This window comes from Urocampus carinirostris, chromosome 11, assembly GCF_059441175.1.
Source record: "Urocampus carinirostris isolate Australia breed hairy pipefish chromosome 11, RoL_Ucar_1.0, whole genome shotgun sequence".
In the NCBI taxonomy this organism is placed as follows: domain Eukaryota; kingdom Metazoa; phylum Chordata; class Actinopteri; order Syngnathiformes; family Syngnathidae; genus Urocampus; species Urocampus carinirostris.
The window spans coordinates 34,339,639-34,360,247 of record NC_142359.1 but is presented as its reverse complement, the minus strand read 5'-3'; the positions used below and the strand labels follow the sequence as shown (position 1 = coordinate 34,360,247).

The window sequence follows — 20,609 nt, the reverse complement described above, 5'->3', positions numbered from 1 at the left end:
TCAAACTTGTTGGACTGGAAAAAAAGTCGGGTTGTTAACCAGTTTATCTCTATTAAGAAACAAATTGAGAGAAAATCCATTTAAAATAATTCACTGGATTTACCCCGCCAAATTACATAATACAAAACTGTTTATGACCGATATTGACGTTCACTGTACATTTTGTTCCACTGACCCTGAAATTGTGTAACTCATTTATTTTGACTCTCCCCTGAGGCCAGGAGCGTTTTTAGGTTCATAGCTTTTTTTTGTGGGTGGGTGGGGCAAACTACACTTAATTGGTAAATGGTAAATTGTCTGCGTTTTTCTTGGGCTTTTCAAGTCAATGAAGACCTCCCAAAGTGCTTTACAATGTGCTTGACACTTACCCATTCACACACACACTTACACACCAATAGGGGCCATGCAGGTTCACAAAACTATATACTATAAACTATAATATTGACACACACACACACACACACACACACGTATATATATATATATATATATATATATATATATATATATATATATATATATATATATATATATATATAATAATAATAATAATAATAATTTCCTTGTATTGTCATTCTGTGTAACAATGTACACAGAACGAAATGTCGATTGCACCTGACCCGATGCAGCCCCAGCCAAGAGAGGGCGCCGCCGACCACTTTTTAAGTCTTAGGAATGACTCGGCCGGGGCGCGAACCCGAACCTCCCAGTCTCAAAGCGGGCGCCTTATATTGTTCCCATTGTCCCTTTGTGTGTCTGCAACAAAAGTACAGTAGTAAGAAAATACTACAAAATAAACTACAAAACTAAATATTAAGTTTAGTGCTTAAAAGCTTAAAAACAGGGTCTAACATATTATTTTGTCTTCAATCTGATTCGAAAGAATACTCTAGAAATACTACAAAAATACTAATACAGTAACTATATGATACAAAATCACAGTTACAGAAATATTACAACAGCAACACAAAAAAAAACCAACTACAGTAGTATTAAACAATATTTAAGAAATACTACAAAAATACTCGTATGGAAATACTTTTACATATACGACAGATATACTACAAAAAAATGCCTTGCATGGCTGACGCTACTATCGGTGTGTGAGTGTGTTAATGGGTAAGTGTGAAGCACATTGTAAAGCACGTTGGAAGGTCTTCATTGATTTGAAAATCGCTGTATAAATGCAGACCATTTACATTTACAGTAATAATATAAAAATACAACATAAATATTACAAAAATCTGAATGTAGAAATACTGCAAAAATATCACAAAAATACAAATCAAGTAATACAAAAAAAAACTAAGGATATACTACAAAGATTTTACTATGGAAAGACTCCAAAACTACATCTGCAGAAATACTACAAAAATACTACAAACAGAAAACAGCAGTGTGCCCTGCGATTGGCTGGCAACCAGTTCAGGGTGTTTCCTGCCCACTACCCGGAGATGGTTGGGATGGGCTCCAAACTATTTTGGAAAGATATTGTACTAGACATACTATATATGACTGAGAGACTTAAGTTAAAACCAACAGAAACCTTTATAGTCAATCTTATCATCACCATCATCATAGCGAAATTCTTACATTCACAAATGTAAATTCACTGATCGGAAAATCTCCATCATTGCCTTCCAATGAAGCAATGCATGCTGTTCATTAGGTTTTCCCAGAACCAGGGGGCCATCAATACCAATATTTGAAATCATTTTTGCACTTTTATGTAACTTTCCTTTTCCCCCCTGGCATGGTATTTTGGTTTGTTGTACAGTTTGATAGCATTATTTAAAAATCACTCTGTTGAATACATATATCAGCCATTGTTTAAAAAAAAAAACAAGTCTTTATCAGTTGTTTTTTCTTTTAAAAAAAACAAGTAGTAAAATAAATACTAAGTCCGTTTTTTGGTGAACCAAAATTAACCCGACCTTGAGAATTTGGACGCTATGTGTTCCACAAAGAGTTCTACTTTGTGTCAGGTTTTGATAACAACATATAAACTCAAATGATGATATTACATATTTAATATATAGTATTTTAATTTAAAAGGACCAATTAAGGGCCAATTTCCTTTAAGTGTTTTGGGAATCAATACCACCCGCCTGATGACGTCATCAATAATCGACTGTCGTTTCCTATGGCTTGGTACTGTACTGAACAAAAATCCGTTTGTTTTTTTTTTGTTTTTTACGAACGAATCGTTGTTAACAAGTTTCTATTTTTTAATTTCCCAAAAGAAACTTTGGGGAAAATTTGGTCTCGTATGAAGCGCTCCAAACACACTTTGCGGCAGTAATTTGTTTTGCTGACTGGCCGGAGTCAGAGGTCGCCAGAAAAGGCAACATGCCGCTCTTCTCATCGATCAAGTGAGTATGAACCTAATAATAACGAAACTAACCATCATTACATGTAACAAAGATAGCTGAATAATAATTCTGAACCATGTTGTCAAGAAACACTGCTTAAACGTTAGAGTTGGGGTGCATAGTTTGAGGTTTCCTTAAAAAGTTCAAAATTCAAAAATTTCCATGTAAAATGGACTGCCTTTGTATAGCGCTTTTAACCCTTAACTGCCCAAGTATCAAACACGGAGCTTGGATTTTTTTGTTTGTTATTTTGGCCATGTAAGAGTCAAAAATCATGTTATATGTGATTACTTTGGGACCTTTTTTCCAGAACAATCCAAACTTTCAATATTTTTCAATATCTACCCTAAATATGTGTGAAGACAATGTAATAACGGTTTAGAATGAAAAACAAAACAAAACGCGGACTTTGATTTTTAAACATTATAATGAAGTAGAGACTGGAACTGAACATGGACACATTGTAAAATTCAGATTCAGATTCAGATTCAGATCTACTTTATTGTCATTCTAGTACACGTGTATACAGAACGAAATGTCGATGCATCTGACCCCCACAGTTTCCTTGAATGTACAGATATAAATAATGTTGTATTGTATTTTGGCTACGTATAGTATTTTACCATAGTGCCGATAGTGCAAGAAGAGTAGCTAACCAGATGTGCAAAATGGGCAGTCAGGTTAACAAGTCAGGTACACAGTAACATTAACACTGTAACAATAACGCTGTAATTACAATAGTGCAGAGAGCAATGTGCAAGGAGTGGCAAGCTATAAAAAAAAAACTGCCAGTAGTGCAAAAAGTCAGATTAGCAGCCGTTTAGATTTAAGTTAACTATATGTTAGATTGACCATTTAACAGTCTAATGGCCAGGGGGACTAGACTATTGCGGAGCCTGGTGGTCCTGCACCGCACACTGCAGTACCTCTTCCCAGAGGCTAGCAGAGTGAACAGTCCAACATGAGCTGGAAATATGAACTGTCACACATACATGCAAAAATGATTTGGGGTCTTACTTCCTCAATTTTCCATACATTTCCACTATTTTCACAATGACCACGCGTATTATGGGCCTGTGTGGTAGATGGTGAAGCAATTCTTGGAGACAGAGACCCACATTATGCATCACCCGTCAGTAACCCAATTCATTGTCCCTTTGACAATCAAAACTAATAAAGTCATCTTCGAAGGAATTATTTTTAATAGGTTACAGATAACAAAAAATGCTTTACAAAACAAATTACTCATTATGCCCCTTCTGTGTCATTTCTTTCCTGTGATCAGTCCGTTGCCACACGCGAGTTTCAATTGTGGGAAGTTGCTGCCATGTTTGTGTTTTGGAGAACTACTTTGATTCAATGTTGCAGAGTTTCGTTAATTCAAATTGTGCTTGTTAAATGGGGGCGCTGGCGCCACCATGGTAATAAGAGGTTTTTATCAGTCACTGAAGACCTCCAATGAGCTTCACAGTGTACTTCAAACTTTACCCGTTCACCCACAAGTCAAGTCAAGTCATTTTTATTTGTATAGCCCTAAATCACAAAGAGTCTCAAAGGGCTTCACAGATTATTACACTATATTACACAGACTATTTTTCAGCCGACGAGAAGAGTAGGTTATTCATATGCTATGGAGTAGAAGTGAGTTTTAAGCTTAGATTTAAACATTTCCACTGAGGTTGCAGATCGGATATCAGGGGGAAGAGCATTCCACAGCACCGGTGCCCGGATGGAGAACGCTCTCGAACCAGCAGAACACTTCTTTGCTCTTGGGATCACCAGAAGACCGGCACTCTCAGATCGTAGGTTTCGGACCGGGACATAGGGGCAAATCAGATCTGAAAGATAAGAGGGAGCAAGTCCATGTATGATTTTGTATAATACTAAGAGAACCTTGAAATCAAATCTAAGGCTAACTGGTAGCCAATGCAGGTTAGCCGAAATCGGTGTTATGTGATCGTACTTTTTTGTCCTAGTTAAAAGCCTCGCTGCAGCATTTTGTACCAGCTGAAGAGACTTGATTCTAGACTTCGGGAGACCAGAGAGTAGTGCATTACAGTAATCGAGACGGGAGGTAACAAACGCATGAATTATAATTTCCGCATCCGACCGAGACAGTATTGAACGGATTTTAGCAATGTTACGAAGATGGAAGAAAGCGGTTCCAGTAATTTTCTTTACATGCATTTCAAAGGATAGATCAGGGTCAAATATGACAACAAAATTTTTAACTGAGTCACTCTGTGTGATGTGACATTTGTCAATGTTCACAGCAGTTTTTGAGAATAAGTCACGGCATTTAGATGGACCAATGACTAACATTTCGGTCTTTTCAGAGTTAAGACGCAAGAAATTGAGTGACATCCACTCTTTTATCTCAATGAGGCAGGCCTCCAAATTTCCACAGTTAAGTGTGGGAGATTCCTCCAACGGAAGATATAGTTGAGTGTCGTCTGCGTAGCAGTGGAAGCTGATATTGTACTTGCGAATAATATCACCTAATGGAAGCATGTGAATGCTGAAAAGAAGGGGGCCAAGCACTGAACCCTGCGGAACACCACAGGTAACATTAAAGGGCTCAGATGTCATTTCACCATATTTAACACAGTGCGTCCTATCTGAGAGGTAGGATCTGGACCACGAGAGGACGGTTCACACCTGCACCAATTGCCAGAGGCTTCCATGCCCATTGTGGCCTTATGGGTTCAGTGTTTTGCCCAAGGACACTTCAACATTAAACTCTGAGGACCCAGGGATTTAACCTGCAACCTCTTGGTCACAAGATAAGCGCTCTACAACCTAAGCTACTGAGCTTCTGTGTTGACAATGCCCATCTGAGTTCAAAGAGCCTTTGTATATTTTTTCCTACTGCACCTATCTGCTTTTATCTCACTTTTATAATTGGTGTTCCGGCCACAAATCGCATTATGCCAGAGGGAAGGAAGCAGGGGAGATTGGGAAGATGAGAGTGATTCCACGCATGTGCTGGCGGTTTTTGCTTTCTTCCCGGATGAAAATGGTGAAAATAAGATAAGCACCGTTTCAAATACACTCCAAATGCCAACCCAAATAATTTTTCCTACTTGCACGCGCAATAAGATGGAGTTAGCAAGAAGAATATTTTGAAGTTACATACGGAACCTTTAATGATTAGCACATTGTTAGGAGGTTACTTTAATTAACGAGGATCGCTTACTAAAAGGAAATGTATTACCCAAAAATCCCTAGCATGCAATATCATGAATATACAGTGTAAATGGTTTAGGGCACGCACCTTTTTCAACCACTAAGAAAATCGTTTTTCTAGAAAATGACTATAGTGAGCTATTTTCAGAAAAGACCTGTGAGAACCATAGCTGAGGCTAGAGGGCATCCTGCGGCTAGCAGGAACTACGTTGAAAAGCCAGTTTTGGGTCAAGCATTGACCCTAAAGAGGCATAGTCTATTTCGGCACAGGCAGATTATTTGGTTCTTGGGTCCTTAAACTGCCTGGGTCGTTGAGGCACCACTTCCTGTGTTATGTCTTGGGCAAGTGCAGCCCATCCCCTCCAGGCTGTTGTTTTGGGTTTTCTCCCCTCCATGAAACACTGGTTTCCGTGTTCACTAGTAGCAAGAGAATCCTCCTGATCTGACTCAGATACAGCACCTTTATCATTCTAAACTTACTTTATTCCAGTGATCAGGAACCCAAATGGTCGGACAACGTCCGAAAAAATGGCAACCGAAAGGAGAGCAGCATGGGAGACAAGGTTTACGTGGCCAATGCTCCAGTTGAGGCAGGATCAGAAGCGCTTACGCCACATGCCGTCATGTACCGGTCACTTCAAATGGACACTGAAACGCTCCAGGACGAGGTGTGTACAGAGGTGCCTCCGCAACAGAGTTTTGTATTTGGTGAATTGTGGCCACCTTTGTTGTGATGTGTGCAGGAGGAGATCCTGTACCAATACCCAAAGTCAGGAGCAGCTGCCCAGCTCAAGGGGGCCAGAGGGATCTTCTTGACGCTGTGCGATATGCTGGACAGTGTAACGGGATCTCATGTGGTCAGGTAGGGAGGAGGAGGGCACCTTGCAGATGTCGATCAATTACCAGGCAGGCCGATTATCGGCATCAATATTTGGGAATTTGTCGGGTATCTGCATTTTTATTTATCCGAAAGGCCGATTATTTAGTCTCAGATGCAGTCGAGCCTTTCTCTTACTTTCTTCCCTCCCTCTGTCTGGGACCCTACCCACCCCGCGGCTTCTGATTGGATTAGCGATCGGGGGCAGAATCACTGAAGCAGGAAGTTAGAGCAAACAGAAGCAGCTCTTCGAAGTCCTGAGGCCAGACATGGCTGTGAATCAAGACCACTGATAATATTGAAATTTTAAAAAGTGATTAAGAGATAGCATGAAAAATATAGGTAACTTGTTTTAGGGAAGCACGTCCAAGTGGAGACTGATATCTTAGCTCTTATCATATCATTAGTTTATCAATTAAGAGTGTGTGTTTTGGATTGGGAGAGAGCATAAAAAGCCAGCTAAAGTGGAATGCTCAGTGCTTAGCTGTTTACACAATATTAGTTTGTCAATTTGGCTCTTAAACACAATATGTTAACCCATTTTATAACAATGACACTAAAGTTATATTCTATTCCAAACAGGAGTGCCCACACTTTTTGATTTACCAGCTCGGTTAAAATTTCAATGTACTTTTTGTTTTAAGTTAATTTAAGTCATGATGGTTGTATTGACATTTTTATTTATTTATTGTAAAAAAAATGGGGAGCTATTTAAGTTTTTATGTACCTTTATAAGAGTTGTTGCTAAGCTTAATTTTATTTCTTGCACTGTAAGTTTTTGGTGTGAGTGAAAGTCATGTTTGCTGTGTTGAAATTCTAATTAATTTACTGTTAAACCTTTCAGAGAGCTATTAAAGGTTCATATGAGTCAATAAGGGCAGCACGGAGTCGAAGTGGTTAGCGCATGTGCGGCACAGTTCATGTCATGGGAACCTCCTGCGTGGGTTCAAATCCAGCTCCAGACTTCCTGTGCGGAGTTTGTATGTTCTCCCCGTGCTTGCGTGGGCTTTCTCCAGGCACTCCGGTTTCCTCCCACATTCCAAAAAAAATGCATTTCAGGTGAATTGGCCGGTCCAAATTGTCCCTAGGTGTGAATGAGCGAGTGAGTTGTCTGTCCCTGTGTGCCCTGCATTGGCTGGCAACCAGTTGAGGGTGTCCCCTGCCCACTGTCCGATGATTGCTGGGATGGGCACCAGCACCCCCGCAACCGAGGATAAGCGGTGCAGCTAATGAGATGAGATGAGATGAGTCAATAACAAAATTTTCTTTGTTTCTTTTGGCATTACTGAAATTCTTATGCCAATTTTTAAGCTTTTACAGCAATGTATATTAGCTCCAAATATCTGTTATCGGCTTCCTCTTAATACTCATAAACCGTATCATTCGGTCCTTAGCATTCTTGCTCTCATCCGACCCGTTCTTTGTGTCTTTCAGCTCGATCCTGATGCTGGAACAACATCTTGTGCATGTGGGCTACTGGAAGGAAGACCACGCTCTACTGGTGATCGGAGTTCCTGCCCAGACGTGAGCGCTTCTTGAAAGGCTTAAACCATTCATGGCGGTCGGGTGGATGCTTCCTTTTCGAAAGGCAATGTCTAAGAAGATCTCAAATGTCCTGCCAGGGTTCCGTTGTTGTGTCTGCAGTGGCTGATGGCTGACACCGCACATACGTTACGAGTCATGTACGGCTCGCTGAGCAGGTGGACAGGGCGCGTTGGACGGGTGGCAAGCACTCCAGGCGTCTGGTGATACCAACCATGCCTTTTATCATTCGCAGAGCTTTTGGAAAGACGGAGCATGTGCCACAGCTGGACCGCTTCTTCCGCTCTTTGTTTGGTCGGCTGATACGAACACCATCCTCTCTCACAATGGCACTACCCGACATCTCCGATGACGTCTTCTTGGAAAGGCTTCCAGCTGTGCGCTGGCTCACGCTCCCAGTGCCAATCAAAGTTAGTCAAGACCTCGCTACACCATTATTTTTCAATGTGATTTTCATGATGTCATTTTGAATTGGGATTACTGTAATCCCTTGCTGAATCGCTGTTCACTCATCACGGTTTCGCCGCTTTGAGGATTTAGAATAGTTAAACCAGGGGTAAGCAACCAAATATGTTGAAAGAGCCATATTGGACCTAAAAAAACCCAAATTAGACCAAAGCCATAAAAAAATAAAAGCCTTTTATAAACTTTAAAATGAATAAAACGCATGCTGTATGTACCCATATGAGCTATGTTAGCCTTCTATCATAATGACTAAGTTGGATGCAACGCATCCTCTGGATAATGATGCACCACGCCGTAGGATATCACCTCAAGTTTAACTTCATTACAATAATAATGAATTACAGGATGCTTTGTTGCTTAGACAAAATTTAAAAATGCAATAAAGAAATCATCACACGACTCATCACAGGCAATTGAGTATTCCGGCACTAAATATCCTTGATTTGCTGCCCGGTGATGTGGTTTGCCATCTTTTCTATGTTAACGGCCTTTTCCTTCACTGTCTTAGTGGAGGGAGGCAGTAACAAAAAAAAATGCTCGTCCACATGATGGCGACAAAAAATCAACCGGAGTAAAAACGGTGGCATCCTGAAATCATTTCCATCCTTAAGTGTAGTTTATGCAACATTACAGTTTTTTTTCCCAAAAACACAAATAAATAGATAAAAATAAAAAAAGTTTATGAAGTACTGTAATTTTGATCCTGTAAATTGGGTGTGTTCTTTGCTTTTAATGTATATTAGAGCATTAAATAAATCACTAAAGGTTGTTACTTGACTGGTTTTGCCCCCACTGCGAAAAACAAGGGATTACTGTACATCCTAAAAAAAATAGCAGGCCTCGCCTGACAAAATAGTCATGAAACTAACAATGCATGACCTTATTGTCATTGAAGCCAATTACCGTACAAGGTATTTCAACTGTCTCCTTTTATTGGCTGATGTCATGATGTCTGGTGACTATTGTTCATGGAAGCATGAAGTTGTATGAAAGTTGCATCAGCTATTTTCATCTCAGACAGATTTTGACTCCATTCTCACCGACATTGAGGCCTTTGATTTTGGTGCATTGGTAAGCCACACCGCCTTTTTTCCATGCTCAGCGTACACTTCTGCTTGACCTTATCGCTTTTATCACCTGCCAGTCTGAGGACAACTTTGGCCTGAGGCGTTTCTATTCAATTCTGGGCTCCTGTGTCTTCTACCAGGTGAGTTTTGCCCCGCAGTTTAAAATTGTTTTAATGAGAATCTTTTTGAAGTGTAGAAAGCAATGTCCAGTTTATGTTCAGAAACAAAGAACCAAGAAAACTGGATTGAATCAATTGAAGTCAAGTCACGTTAATTTATGTACCCCTAATCACAAAATGTCTCAAAAGACTAAACAGGCCCAATTCCACCATCCCCTGAACTGAAACTGGCATATAGGCTAAGGAATAACTCGGTTGAAAAAGTGGGGAATATGTAAATTGTTCAAGAAGTTGGGGACAGCAGGCGACACCGCTTCCCATCTCAGCCAGCTAGTCAATGCAGATGATGACACACTTAATTTCCAGGTGCTGGTCTGCTGACGCATCCCGATACGTCCCTCTCCCTCATTCTGCCACCAGCCAGGCAGTCGGAAAGGGCAGGGAAAGAAAAGTATGAGGTCGGCATCAATTAAAGCTATAGTATAGAAGTGTATCTTAGGTCAAGTTTTGTGGCAGAGCATTCCACAGCACAAAGGCCCAGATGCAGAACTCTATCGATCATACAGATTTCTTTCTGGAGTCAAAGTAGACCAGCATTTTCCAAGCAAAGTCCAAGCAGGAACATACGGGGAAATCAAATCAGAGAGATAAGAGGGAGAAAGTCCATGCAAACCTTTTGTATGTTATTAAGAGAACTTTAAAGTCAGATCTTAAACAAACAAGAAGCCAGTGCAGGTTAGCTAAAATTGGAGTGATATTTCTTGTCCTAGTCAAAAGTCTTGCTGCCACATTTTGAACCAACTGCAAACTTTAAATGCTTAACATTGAAAGACCAGAGATCAATACATTGAGCAGTGTTTTTCAACATGTTTTGAGCCAAGGCACATTTCCATCCATCCATCCATCCATTATCTGCACCGCTTATCCTCCGTAGGGTCGCGGGGATGCTGGAGCCCATCCCAGCTATCTTCGGGCAGTGTGCAGGGGACACCCTGAACTGGTTGCCAGCCAGTCGCAGGGCACACAGCTCATTCACACCTAGGGACAATTCAGACCGGCCAATTAACCTGACATGCATGTTTTTGGAATGTGGGAGGAAACTGGAGTGCCCGGAGGAAACCCACGCAAGCACGGGGAGAACATGCAAACTCCACACAGGAGGTTCGATCTCACGACCTCAAAACTGTGCCGCACACGAGCTAACCACTGCCCCGCCGTGCTGACCGTTTCGAGTCAAGGCACATTTCTTGCATTTAAAAAAAATCCCGCTACACACCACCTGCTGAAAACCTAAAAAAAACTTATATTAACAATATAAATGTTTTTTAACATTAAAGAATGACTTAATATTTTAATTTCTTTAACAGGAAATCAAATAAATACAAAGAGTAAAGTATTTTTTTTATTCTTTGTAAAAGTCTGTCATTGCATACGTGTTAAATATTTTTCCATGAGAGCCTGTTACACTCCGTGTGTCCATTTATTTATTATAAAAGTATTTTATAATCATATTTCATATTTATACTCAGAGTGAAACTTGGGCCTGTTTGGATGAATACAGTGCTGATATCCTGGCAATTGATGAAAGACACAATTGAAACTCCACAATTATCAGTCTGTCACTAATCTGCAATTAGCTACCTGCTGCTGTTGCTGCCGCTTATGGTATGGAAGTGTACCACATGATTACTCTGCCGGGCTCGAGACCGCGCATGCACACAAATTGGATAATTTCCCACGGCACTCCTGACAATATCTTATGGCACACCAGGGTGCATGGCACAGTGGTTAAAAAACATTGAATTACAGAAATCAAGCCGAGAAGTAATGAATGCATCTCAATTTCGGAGTTTTACTGCATTTGGCGAATCTTCACAATATTACGAAGGTCAAAGAAAGCTATTCTAGTAATGTTTTTGACTTGTAACTGAAACAACAGATTAGGATCAAATATGACACCTTTATTTTTGACTGAGTCACTCTAGATGAACTTACATTTGTCTAGATTCAGGGCAGTCTTGTCTAAGTTCTGAATCGATTTCTTTTCAACCAACAAAAATTGACTTCTTTCATTCAGGGTGTTTGTTTAAATCCAGTAAATAAAAAGGATATTCAGGTTTGGCTTTGGTTTGTCGCTACCAGTCCTATCTGATTGCCAACCACCTGGCCAGAGAGGACCTGCTGGATTTGTGTGTGTACATACGGCATGAGCGTCTGCTGCCTGCCTCCTCCCGCAGACGAGGATGCCGGCCACTCCTCTGGCGGGAGCTCTTTCTTTCCCGGCCCCTCCCAGGACGATGTTTCCTCCTTGTGGTCAGCCAGGTAAGATTCAATTTCAAAATTTGGGCCTAATATGCCAAGAAACAGTGGATTTTCTTCCTTACAATACTAATGTAACCGCGGTGTGCGTGTCCCACCAAAGATCCACATTCACGCTGGACTGGATGATGAGGTTTTTATTATTACAGTTTCTGCAAATGGATGAGTCACAACATTAGCTTTTTCTGCTGGGTCTGATCTCTTTGATCTCTTTGTAGTACTCTGGTAAAACTGACAACAAACCCCGCCTCCTGGTCACATGTTAGAAGCCAAAACCAGACCCCACCCCATACCAGCAGATGGCACTGTTGGACTCAGCATTGCAGGACATTTACCAAAAACTATACACATATTTTAGCAGGAATTTCAATAAAATAAAAGTTATTATTACACCCGTTACATACACCCCCCTGAAATTCTGCTAAATATGGGAGTGCTACACTAAACAGAAAAAAAAATCACAGCCAAAACGGCAAATACTGATGAAAAAGACACGAAAACTGGTACAGTATTACAAGGAACAAACTGAAGTGCATGTCAGTTCTAAAACTCTCCCAAAAAAGGAGTGTGAAAAGAAAGGAGGCGATCAAACTCCTATCTAAGCACAGACTCAAAGATGCCTGTTACATCTCTGAAATATCAAACATTGTTCCTGTAGTTGTAAGTGCTCACATAGGCACAATTCTTGTTTCTTACTCAAGCTTTGTTACTTAAACTGAAAGTGTATCTCTACTGAACTTAAATTAGGAACTAGCAGATATTGCAGACAGAGGATTGTCACCTACCAACTGGTCATTCATCTGACAAATTAGACGACTAGGAGGCCTGATGGACTGGCGGACCCTAAGACCATAACGGTCAGGTTGACCACAATTAACCTGAGCTTGAAGGTCTGGGACAGTCAAGTCTAAACAGTCAGTATCAGGGGAGTCTGCGTCCGGATGTTCAGGGTTCAATGGGGTCTCGTCTGGGAGACCCATACCCAAAGGGATCATGTTTTCAGAGCACTGTGATGGGCTTTCCGTATTGTCACTTGAAGTATGGTCAACATCTTGTTCGGGGATGTGCTGACTTCCTCGACTGGATGTATCAACACTGCGAGAGTCGGACTGGGCATCAGATCTGCTGTCTAGTGAGTTATCCTCTACCTCTGGATGAACTTGCTCTTCACCTGCCTGTATCACCCAGTTTACTGTACGGACATCAGTGTCTTCAACCGCGTCAGGTAAATCAGGGCATACATCACTTCCATGCATAGCAGCGTCAGACTCTGAGTGTTCAGATTCGCTGGCCAGATCATCCTCTAAGGGCAAGAAGCTAACAGAGAGCAGCAAATTCCTGTGAACTACCTTTTCTTTGCCCGTCAGACAATCCTTGACTCTATAGACATTGAGATCAGGCTTGAGTGATATGACTTCATACGGGGTCGACTCCCACTTGTCTGCAACTTTGCGTTTCCCCGGGACACCTCTGTTGGCGATCAACACACGGTCTCCCACAACGAGGGGTGATCCTTTGGCCCTACGGTTGTACAGCTTGGCATGACGAGTCTGTTCTCTGAGAGTATTCCTCTGTACAATCTGAGCAGCTTCATGTAGATCTTTCTTCAGATGGCGTACAAAGTCAGAGTAGCTGACAACAGCATCATTGGTATTAGCATGTTGAAACATGACATCGACAGGGAGACGAGGGATCCTACCAAACACTAGGTAAAACGGTGCAAACCCTGTTGTCTCATGCTCTGTGCAGTTATAGCAGAATGTGAGCTGCTGCAGCATTTGTGGCCACTTTGCTTTGGGCTGAGGGGGAAGGGTTCTGATCATATCTCCCAATGTTCGGTTGAATCGTTCTGCGATACCATTTCCCATGGGGTGGTACGGAGTCGTATGGGATTTCTGCACCCCTGCCATCTCTAGAAGCTCTTTGATCAGTTTGCTCTCAAAATTAGCTCCCTGATCAGAGTGGATACGCCGTGGGAAACCATAGACAAGGAAGAAATCCTGCCACAGACGGCGAGCAACTTGTTTGGCGGTTTGATTCCTGCAAGGGAAGGCGTGCGCCATCTTGGAGAAATGATCAGTAACGACCAGGACATCTACAGACTTGTTCTCTTGCTCAGCAGTCCAAAAGTCTATACAGACCAACTCCATAGGCTCAGAGGTGACTATGTTCTTGAGTGGTGCACGGTTGTGTGGTTCCGGTGTTTTCCCTACTACACAACGCTGACAGGATTTGACATAATTCACAACATCACGTTCCATGCCATTCCAGAAAAATCGTTGCCTCACCAGAGACAAAGTACGGTTCTGGCCTTGGTGACCTGCTGAGTCATGTAAACCTTGAAGGACTTTCTGTTTCAATGAATCAGGCACCACAAACTGGAAGATTTTCTTGGCCATGTGAGGATCTTTCCTTATTTTGTAGAGCATGCCATTCTGTATGGTGAGTCTGCTCCAATGTTTCAGTAGTTTCATCACACTAGGCGACTCGACAGCTCTCTCACGCCTGGTAGGTCTCTTGTGTCTATGCACAAAGTACATGGTTCTGCTTATTGTGTTGTCCTGTTCTTGTAAACCAACAAGCTGACTCTGTGGGAGTGCCGTTGACTGATCTCCCTTCTGCAGAAGATTGAGGTTGGCATCTGTTCCCATCACTTGACCCACGCCACCAGTGGACTGAGCACTGAAGACAGCAGCAACTTCTTCTGATGTCACAGAACCATTGGAGCCTGATGGAATTGCCCTTTTTACTGACTCGTCTGATGTCCCAGCAGTCTCGTCTACAACAGCGTGACAATTGTTGGATACTCTGAACACCTCTTGCACAGTACTGTTGTTCACCCCGTTGACTTGGTCCAAGAGCGAAGTATAGGGCTCGGTAACAAGGCGATGACCCACACATGACCGTACAAATGGCTCACGGCTCAGAGCGTCGGCTACGATGTTCTTTGGGCCGGGAATGTACTTCAGGTCAAAATTGTATGCAGCAAGCTTCGCTACCCACCGCTGTTCACACGCATCAAGTCTTGGTTTGGTCAAAATGTATGTCAGTGGGTTATTGTCGGTCCACGTGGTAAAGTGTCTTCCTTTCAACCAATGGCTGAATTTATCACATACCGCCCATTTCAAGGCAAGAAATTCGAGCCTGTGTGCAGGGTAGTTGAGCTGGGAGCGAGAGAGCGTCTTACTTGCAAAGGCGACTGGTCTGGCTACTTTTCCACCAGGTGGCAGCTGTGACAGGACTGCTCCAATCCCATCAAAGGATGCGTCGACAGCCAGAATAAACGGGGCATCAAAATCTGGGTGGGCCAGAGTGACACCTGTCACAAGGTCGTGCTTCAGTGTTTCAAAGGCGTTCTGGCATGCATCGGACCAATCTGCAGGCGTCAGCTTCACTTGACCTTTCTTGCGGGCTCTCTTGCGCTTATGCTTGTCATCAGATTCAGATGTGAGCCTGAACAGAGGTTTTGCCTTCGCAGAACATGCTTCAATGAAGCTTTGGAAATACATCACCATGCCTAGAAAAGATCGGATTTTACTAGGGCATGGCGTCTTGCCATCCGACTCCATTAGATCAGCGACTTGTACGTCATTTATCGCTCTCACCTTCTCGGGGTCAGTCCGAATTCCATCCTCACTGATGACATGCCCAAGAAATTTCACAGTCCGTCTGAGGAAAAAACACTTTTTGGGTGCGAGCTTGAGGTTGTGTTCCTTGAGGCGAGTAAACACCATCTGCAGGCGTTGGAGTGCAACTTCCTCTGTGGGGGCAAACACCATCAGATCGTCGAGGTAACATAATAGGCTCATGAAATTCTGATCACCAAATATCGACATCATCATCCTCATAAATGTTGCTGGGCTGTTGCAAAGTCCCTGAGGGAGCCGGTTGTACTCGTGAAGCCCGAATGGTGAGGAGAATGCCGTGTACTTTTTGTCGTCAGGGTGCAAGGGGACATTGTAGTAGCCTGACGTCAGATCCATTGTGGAGAAAAAGGCATTTCCCCCAAGTGCGGCCAAAGCATCAGCTTGATGCGGTAGTGGGTAGGCATCCTTTATGGTTCTTGCATTAAGCCTTCTGAAATCAGTACATACCCTTAGTTCTCCATTCCGCTTCCATATGAGAACAAGCGCAGATGCATAGTCGCTAGTCGACTTCTGAATAATTCCTTTCTCTTCCATCTCGTTCAGAGTTGTCCTCAGTTTTTCATACTGACTTGGTGGTATACGTCTGTAGGGTAGACGGAACGGCTTATCATCAACAAGGTGGATACGATGTACAAACTCTTTGGCCTCTCCACAGTCCATCTTATGGCGAGAAAAGATTGACTCGAATTGTTCGATGATATGAAGGAGCTTGTCTTTACACTGCAGCGAAACCTCACATGACTTCAGGTCAATGTCTTGCAGTCCCAGAGCTTCCAATGTACGCATCATGTCCTCTTCTGACCTGGGTCGGACCTCTTTGCTCTGTACACTCTGCACGTTGCACTTGACCTCCTCTGCATTGGGCAGGTCTTCCGCTGCGATACAAGGAGACACATCTGCAATTTTCCTGTTTCTCCTCAGCACCACAACTCTGTCCGTGGGATTAAAGACTTTAACAGGCACCCATCCATCTCCCCAGAGTGGAGTAACAACTCGTCCGACAAGGACTTGTCTGGGCCCAGCCTTTGATTGGGTTGGCTCAACGACCACTGTACTTCCCGCAGACGTCCCGGCCAACTCAGGTAACTTGCCCCAAATAACGTACTCGGTCCGTGGATTCAGCGTCACGCAACTCTTGATTTTTACTGTCCCTACCTTGTCTGGAATGCAATCACCTCTCCATCTCTCTGTGTTGGAAAGCATTGACAGGAATTGACTGTGGTTATCGGACAGACCGTTGTCAGGAGTGGAAACTAATCTCCAATAGCCATCAGTACTTTTCAATTGAGTCAAAATATATTTGATGGCATTGCTGCCAAAGATCATCTGTTCTGTCTGGCCTGGCACCACCATTACTGGTATTATCATTTGGCACCCGTAAACTGTGACGTGAATGTCGTACATATCTCTGGGAGAAACTTGGTGTCCACCGCAGCCTACAATGACATAATCATCGGCCGTGTAACTCATCATATCAGGGAATTGCTGCAAGAGGGACTTAGCCGTGTCCTCACTTACTGTACAAGCCATCGACCCACTGTCCAACAGCGCTCTGAAAGTGGGGCCTTCTTGCACAAGTACAGGTGTGTAAAACAGTTCGTCAGTCTCCGCTATTCTCTGAAACCCCTGAAAGATCAGCTTCTTCGATGGAGGTATCTTGTTGCTATACATCTCATAAATTGATTTATTATCTTGCATGTCAGGCTTCACATTAGTGGTGGGAGGTATACTCAGTTGATCTGCACTGTTCTCCCCTAAGCGCAGATCAGTTAGTTTCCCTGAGGCAGCGGGACAACTTTCGTCACTGGACAATCACGTCGAGAATGCCCTGGGGCATGGCAGTGAAAGCAAACGTTTTTGTCTCGGCAATGAGAGAGAGCACTGTGTTCGACCTCTTTGCAAATGATACATGGCTTGGCAGTGAAACCATTGATTCTGGCTCCAGGTCGCCTGGTTGGAGCTCCCCCTCTCTCTTGAAACTGGTTCGAGGTAACACGTATCAGAACTTTCTCCAACATACTAATAACGTCCGTTAGAGAGACATACTGTGGGCTCGAAGTCTGAGGTGGCTCGTGCACGAGGGTTGGACCATGGTTCACCTCAGCTTTGTGTACTGCAATTTCCGCTCTATTCGCAGGTTGTTGTAGGGAATTTGCTTTGTAGCTCTTCTCAGCGTGGTATTCATTCAGCACCTCTAGTACCTCACATGCTGACCACTTTTCGATGGTTTTTGATCTGTAAGTGAGTGCCAGTTCCTTGCATGGGCAGTTCCTAATAAACATGCGAGTAACCTCTATTTCAGGGTTGTCAAATGTTTTGCCCTGCTCACTCAAGCACTCAGAGGCAAGGTCAGCTGCTCTGTTTAGTCTCAGCCAGTAGTCATAGGGGTCTTCCTGGTCTTTGGGCAAAGTTGAATAAAAGTCAGCTAAAGGGACAGCAGAGTACTTGGTACAGCTAAAGTATTTCCTGAGAAGACTATAAATCATGTCAGGGCGGGTATAGACGTCTATATTACTGTTTCTAATGCCAAACCTAACTACATCTTTAGCTTTTCCTCTCAAATGTATAAGGATTTCCTCTGCTTGCTCTTCAAGTCTCACATTACTCCTTTTAATAAATGTCCTCATTAGATCTTCCCACTCATGTATTGTTATTGAGTCTGAGCCATCCCCAATAAATGACGGCGGTTCCTTAACCTTTCTCTGCGTAACCACCTGACTCAATCTGTTTGCTACATCTTGTGTGGCAGCAGCGTTAGGAGCTACTATATTATGTGACTGAATATTTGAGAATATGCTATCAGCCAATTTATGTCCTATCTCCTGAATAATATTTTTCATCTGATCAGCTACACCCTCAGAAATGTCACTCGTTCTCTGATTAAACATGTTTCGAATATGTAAATGAGTCAAAATCACAAAATAAATCAGTAGCCTGAGTAACACGTCACTGTATAGCAATTTTAAATACTGTGAGCTGATGGCTTCATGAAACGATGTGGCAGGTAGGACAGTCCTCGGTTCGGAGAGTTTGAATGAAGTCACGGGTCACGGCACCAATGTAACCGCGGTGTGCGTGTCCCACCAAAGATCCACATTCACGCTGGACTGGATGATGAGGTTTTTATTATTACAGTTTCTGCAAATGGATGAGTCACAACATTAGCTTTTTCTGCTGGGTCTGATCTCTTTGATCTCTTTGTAGTACTCTGGTAAAACTGACAACAAACCCCGCCTCCTGGTCACATGTTAGAAGCCAAAACCAAACCCCACCCCATACCAGCAGATGGCACTGTTGGACTCAGCATTGCAGGACATTTACCAAAAACTATACACATATTTTAGCAGGAGTTTCAATAAAATAAAAGTTATTATTACACCCGTTACACTAAGATAAGTTTTATTCGTCCCAAAATGGGGAAATTTCTTTTGTTAAAGCAGTAAGACAATGAATAACAGCTAGGAACATCAACAGTATAAACAAGTATTTAAAAATATAAAAAATAAAAACCAGAATATTTCCAATAGCAGGTGTGCTGCTTATTATATAGTCTGACGGCTGCAGGAAGGAAGGACCTGCGGAACCGCTCCTTCACACACTTGGGGTGAAGCAGCCTGTCACTTAGTTACATTTTATGCACACTTATAAACCCTGTTCTGAGAACAGATTAGAAGGACCAATGAATATAAAAGACACGTAACAGGGGTGGGTGGGTCGATCAACTAATTGGTTTGGATCAATCTTATTGCTCTGGGATTGATACTTCACTCCGCCACCAATTTCCTTGAATCATGTTTCCTTGCAAAGTTAAAATACTCCCTTTTCTCTCTCACCCAGCACCCTCTGAGTCTATGCCTGAGCAACTGAGGCAAACCCCTAGCTCAGGATCGGAAACCTATAGCTTTCAAAGATCACATATGGCATAGGGCTGCGGCATTCTCCCTGACAGGCAGAGACTGTCAGCTTCAGAGTGAAAGAGCAGCCAGATTGATCCGATTAACCAAATTAAGTTAATATTGACTGGCAAACAGGAAGCGTAGCTAAGTGTGGATTCTTAAAATGTTCCGTAACTGTGGCGAAAACAGAAATTTACATAAACACTTGCAAAAACGTTCACCCTACAGAGAGCAACCCAAAAATATAAACATGCTTCTATTTCTGACCAAAAACCTGTTAATCCGATTTCACTGTAGCAAAGGAGCCAAACCGATGAGAGCCAAATTACACTTTATTTGAACGACTTTAATTTCAAAATCTATTTTAGTTGTCTTATTGACATTTTATTAAGGATTTGTGTTTTTGTTTCATTGCGGCCTTTTGTTGTTTTTTTCTTGTCTTGACTTTTGTTTTGAAAGTTGTGGGAATGTTTTTTTATACTATTAACATTTGCTTTGTAGTTATTTAGTAAAAAGTCAAATCATTTTAGTGCCTAACATCTTTGTGCTGTGTTTATTGTATAATAAACTCAATGAACAATCTTGACATTTATAACCAAAATGTATCTGTATGGGATCAGTATCGAGCGATGCTACCGCTATTTACTTGAATCAGATGTAAACCAAAATTACAAGTAATTCTAACCCTTAACACATAGTCAACAAGAATAGGACGGTATCTCTTGAAATGAGCAACTTACTCAAAATGTTCTGTTGTTTTTTTATTTTTTGTTTTTTTAAAGGCAGAACAAGCAGAGTTAAATTGGAATTGTGTGTGTGTCCTTTGACAGAGATTGTGGACGCTATGCATACTTTTGGAGGCCAAAGACTGCACGGCATCATGCGCTGCAACTCCAGGACCCGACTGCGTTTATGTAGCTCAGGTGTGGTGCTTGCAGGTTTGGGAAGGCCGATTGTCAGGCGGACAGATTGTCAGGCGGGCAGATTATTACGATATTCTGGAATTTGACGGCTCTCCATATCGGCATTTTCATTCATTCAACGGGCTGATTATTTAGGCTCAGATAAAGCGAAGTCTATCTCCCTCTCCTGCTTTCTGTCTCACATGCTACCCGTCCC

The 20,609-nt window shown here is 42.4% G+C and overlaps 1 protein-coding gene across 2 annotated transcripts in view; it reads left to right on the top strand.

Moving 5' to 3' along the window:
- The first annotated feature begins 2,150 nt into the window (after positions 1-2,150).
- Positions 2,151-20,609, top strand: part of intu (inturned planar cell polarity protein) — a 25,954-nt gene continuing 7,495 nt past the window's right edge. For both annotated transcript variants that reach the window (XM_088348705.1, XM_088348704.1), the window contains exons 1-10: positions 2,151-2,372; positions 6,049-6,226; positions 6,302-6,420; positions 7,870-7,959; positions 8,058-8,135; positions 8,213-8,387; positions 9,460-9,513; positions 9,587-9,649; positions 11,771-11,950; positions 20,321-20,413. In XM_088348705.1, coding sequence (XP_088204831.1) covers positions 2,350-2,372; positions 6,049-6,226; positions 6,302-6,420; positions 7,870-7,959; positions 8,058-8,135; positions 8,213-8,387; positions 9,460-9,513; positions 9,587-9,649; positions 11,771-11,950; positions 20,321-20,413 — 1,053 coding nt within the window. In that variant the 5' untranslated portion in view covers positions 2,151-2,349. The remainder of the gene's footprint in view (positions 2,373-6,048; positions 6,227-6,301; positions 6,421-7,869; positions 7,960-8,057; positions 8,136-8,212; positions 8,388-9,459; positions 9,514-9,586; positions 9,650-11,770; positions 11,951-20,320; positions 20,414-20,609) is intronic.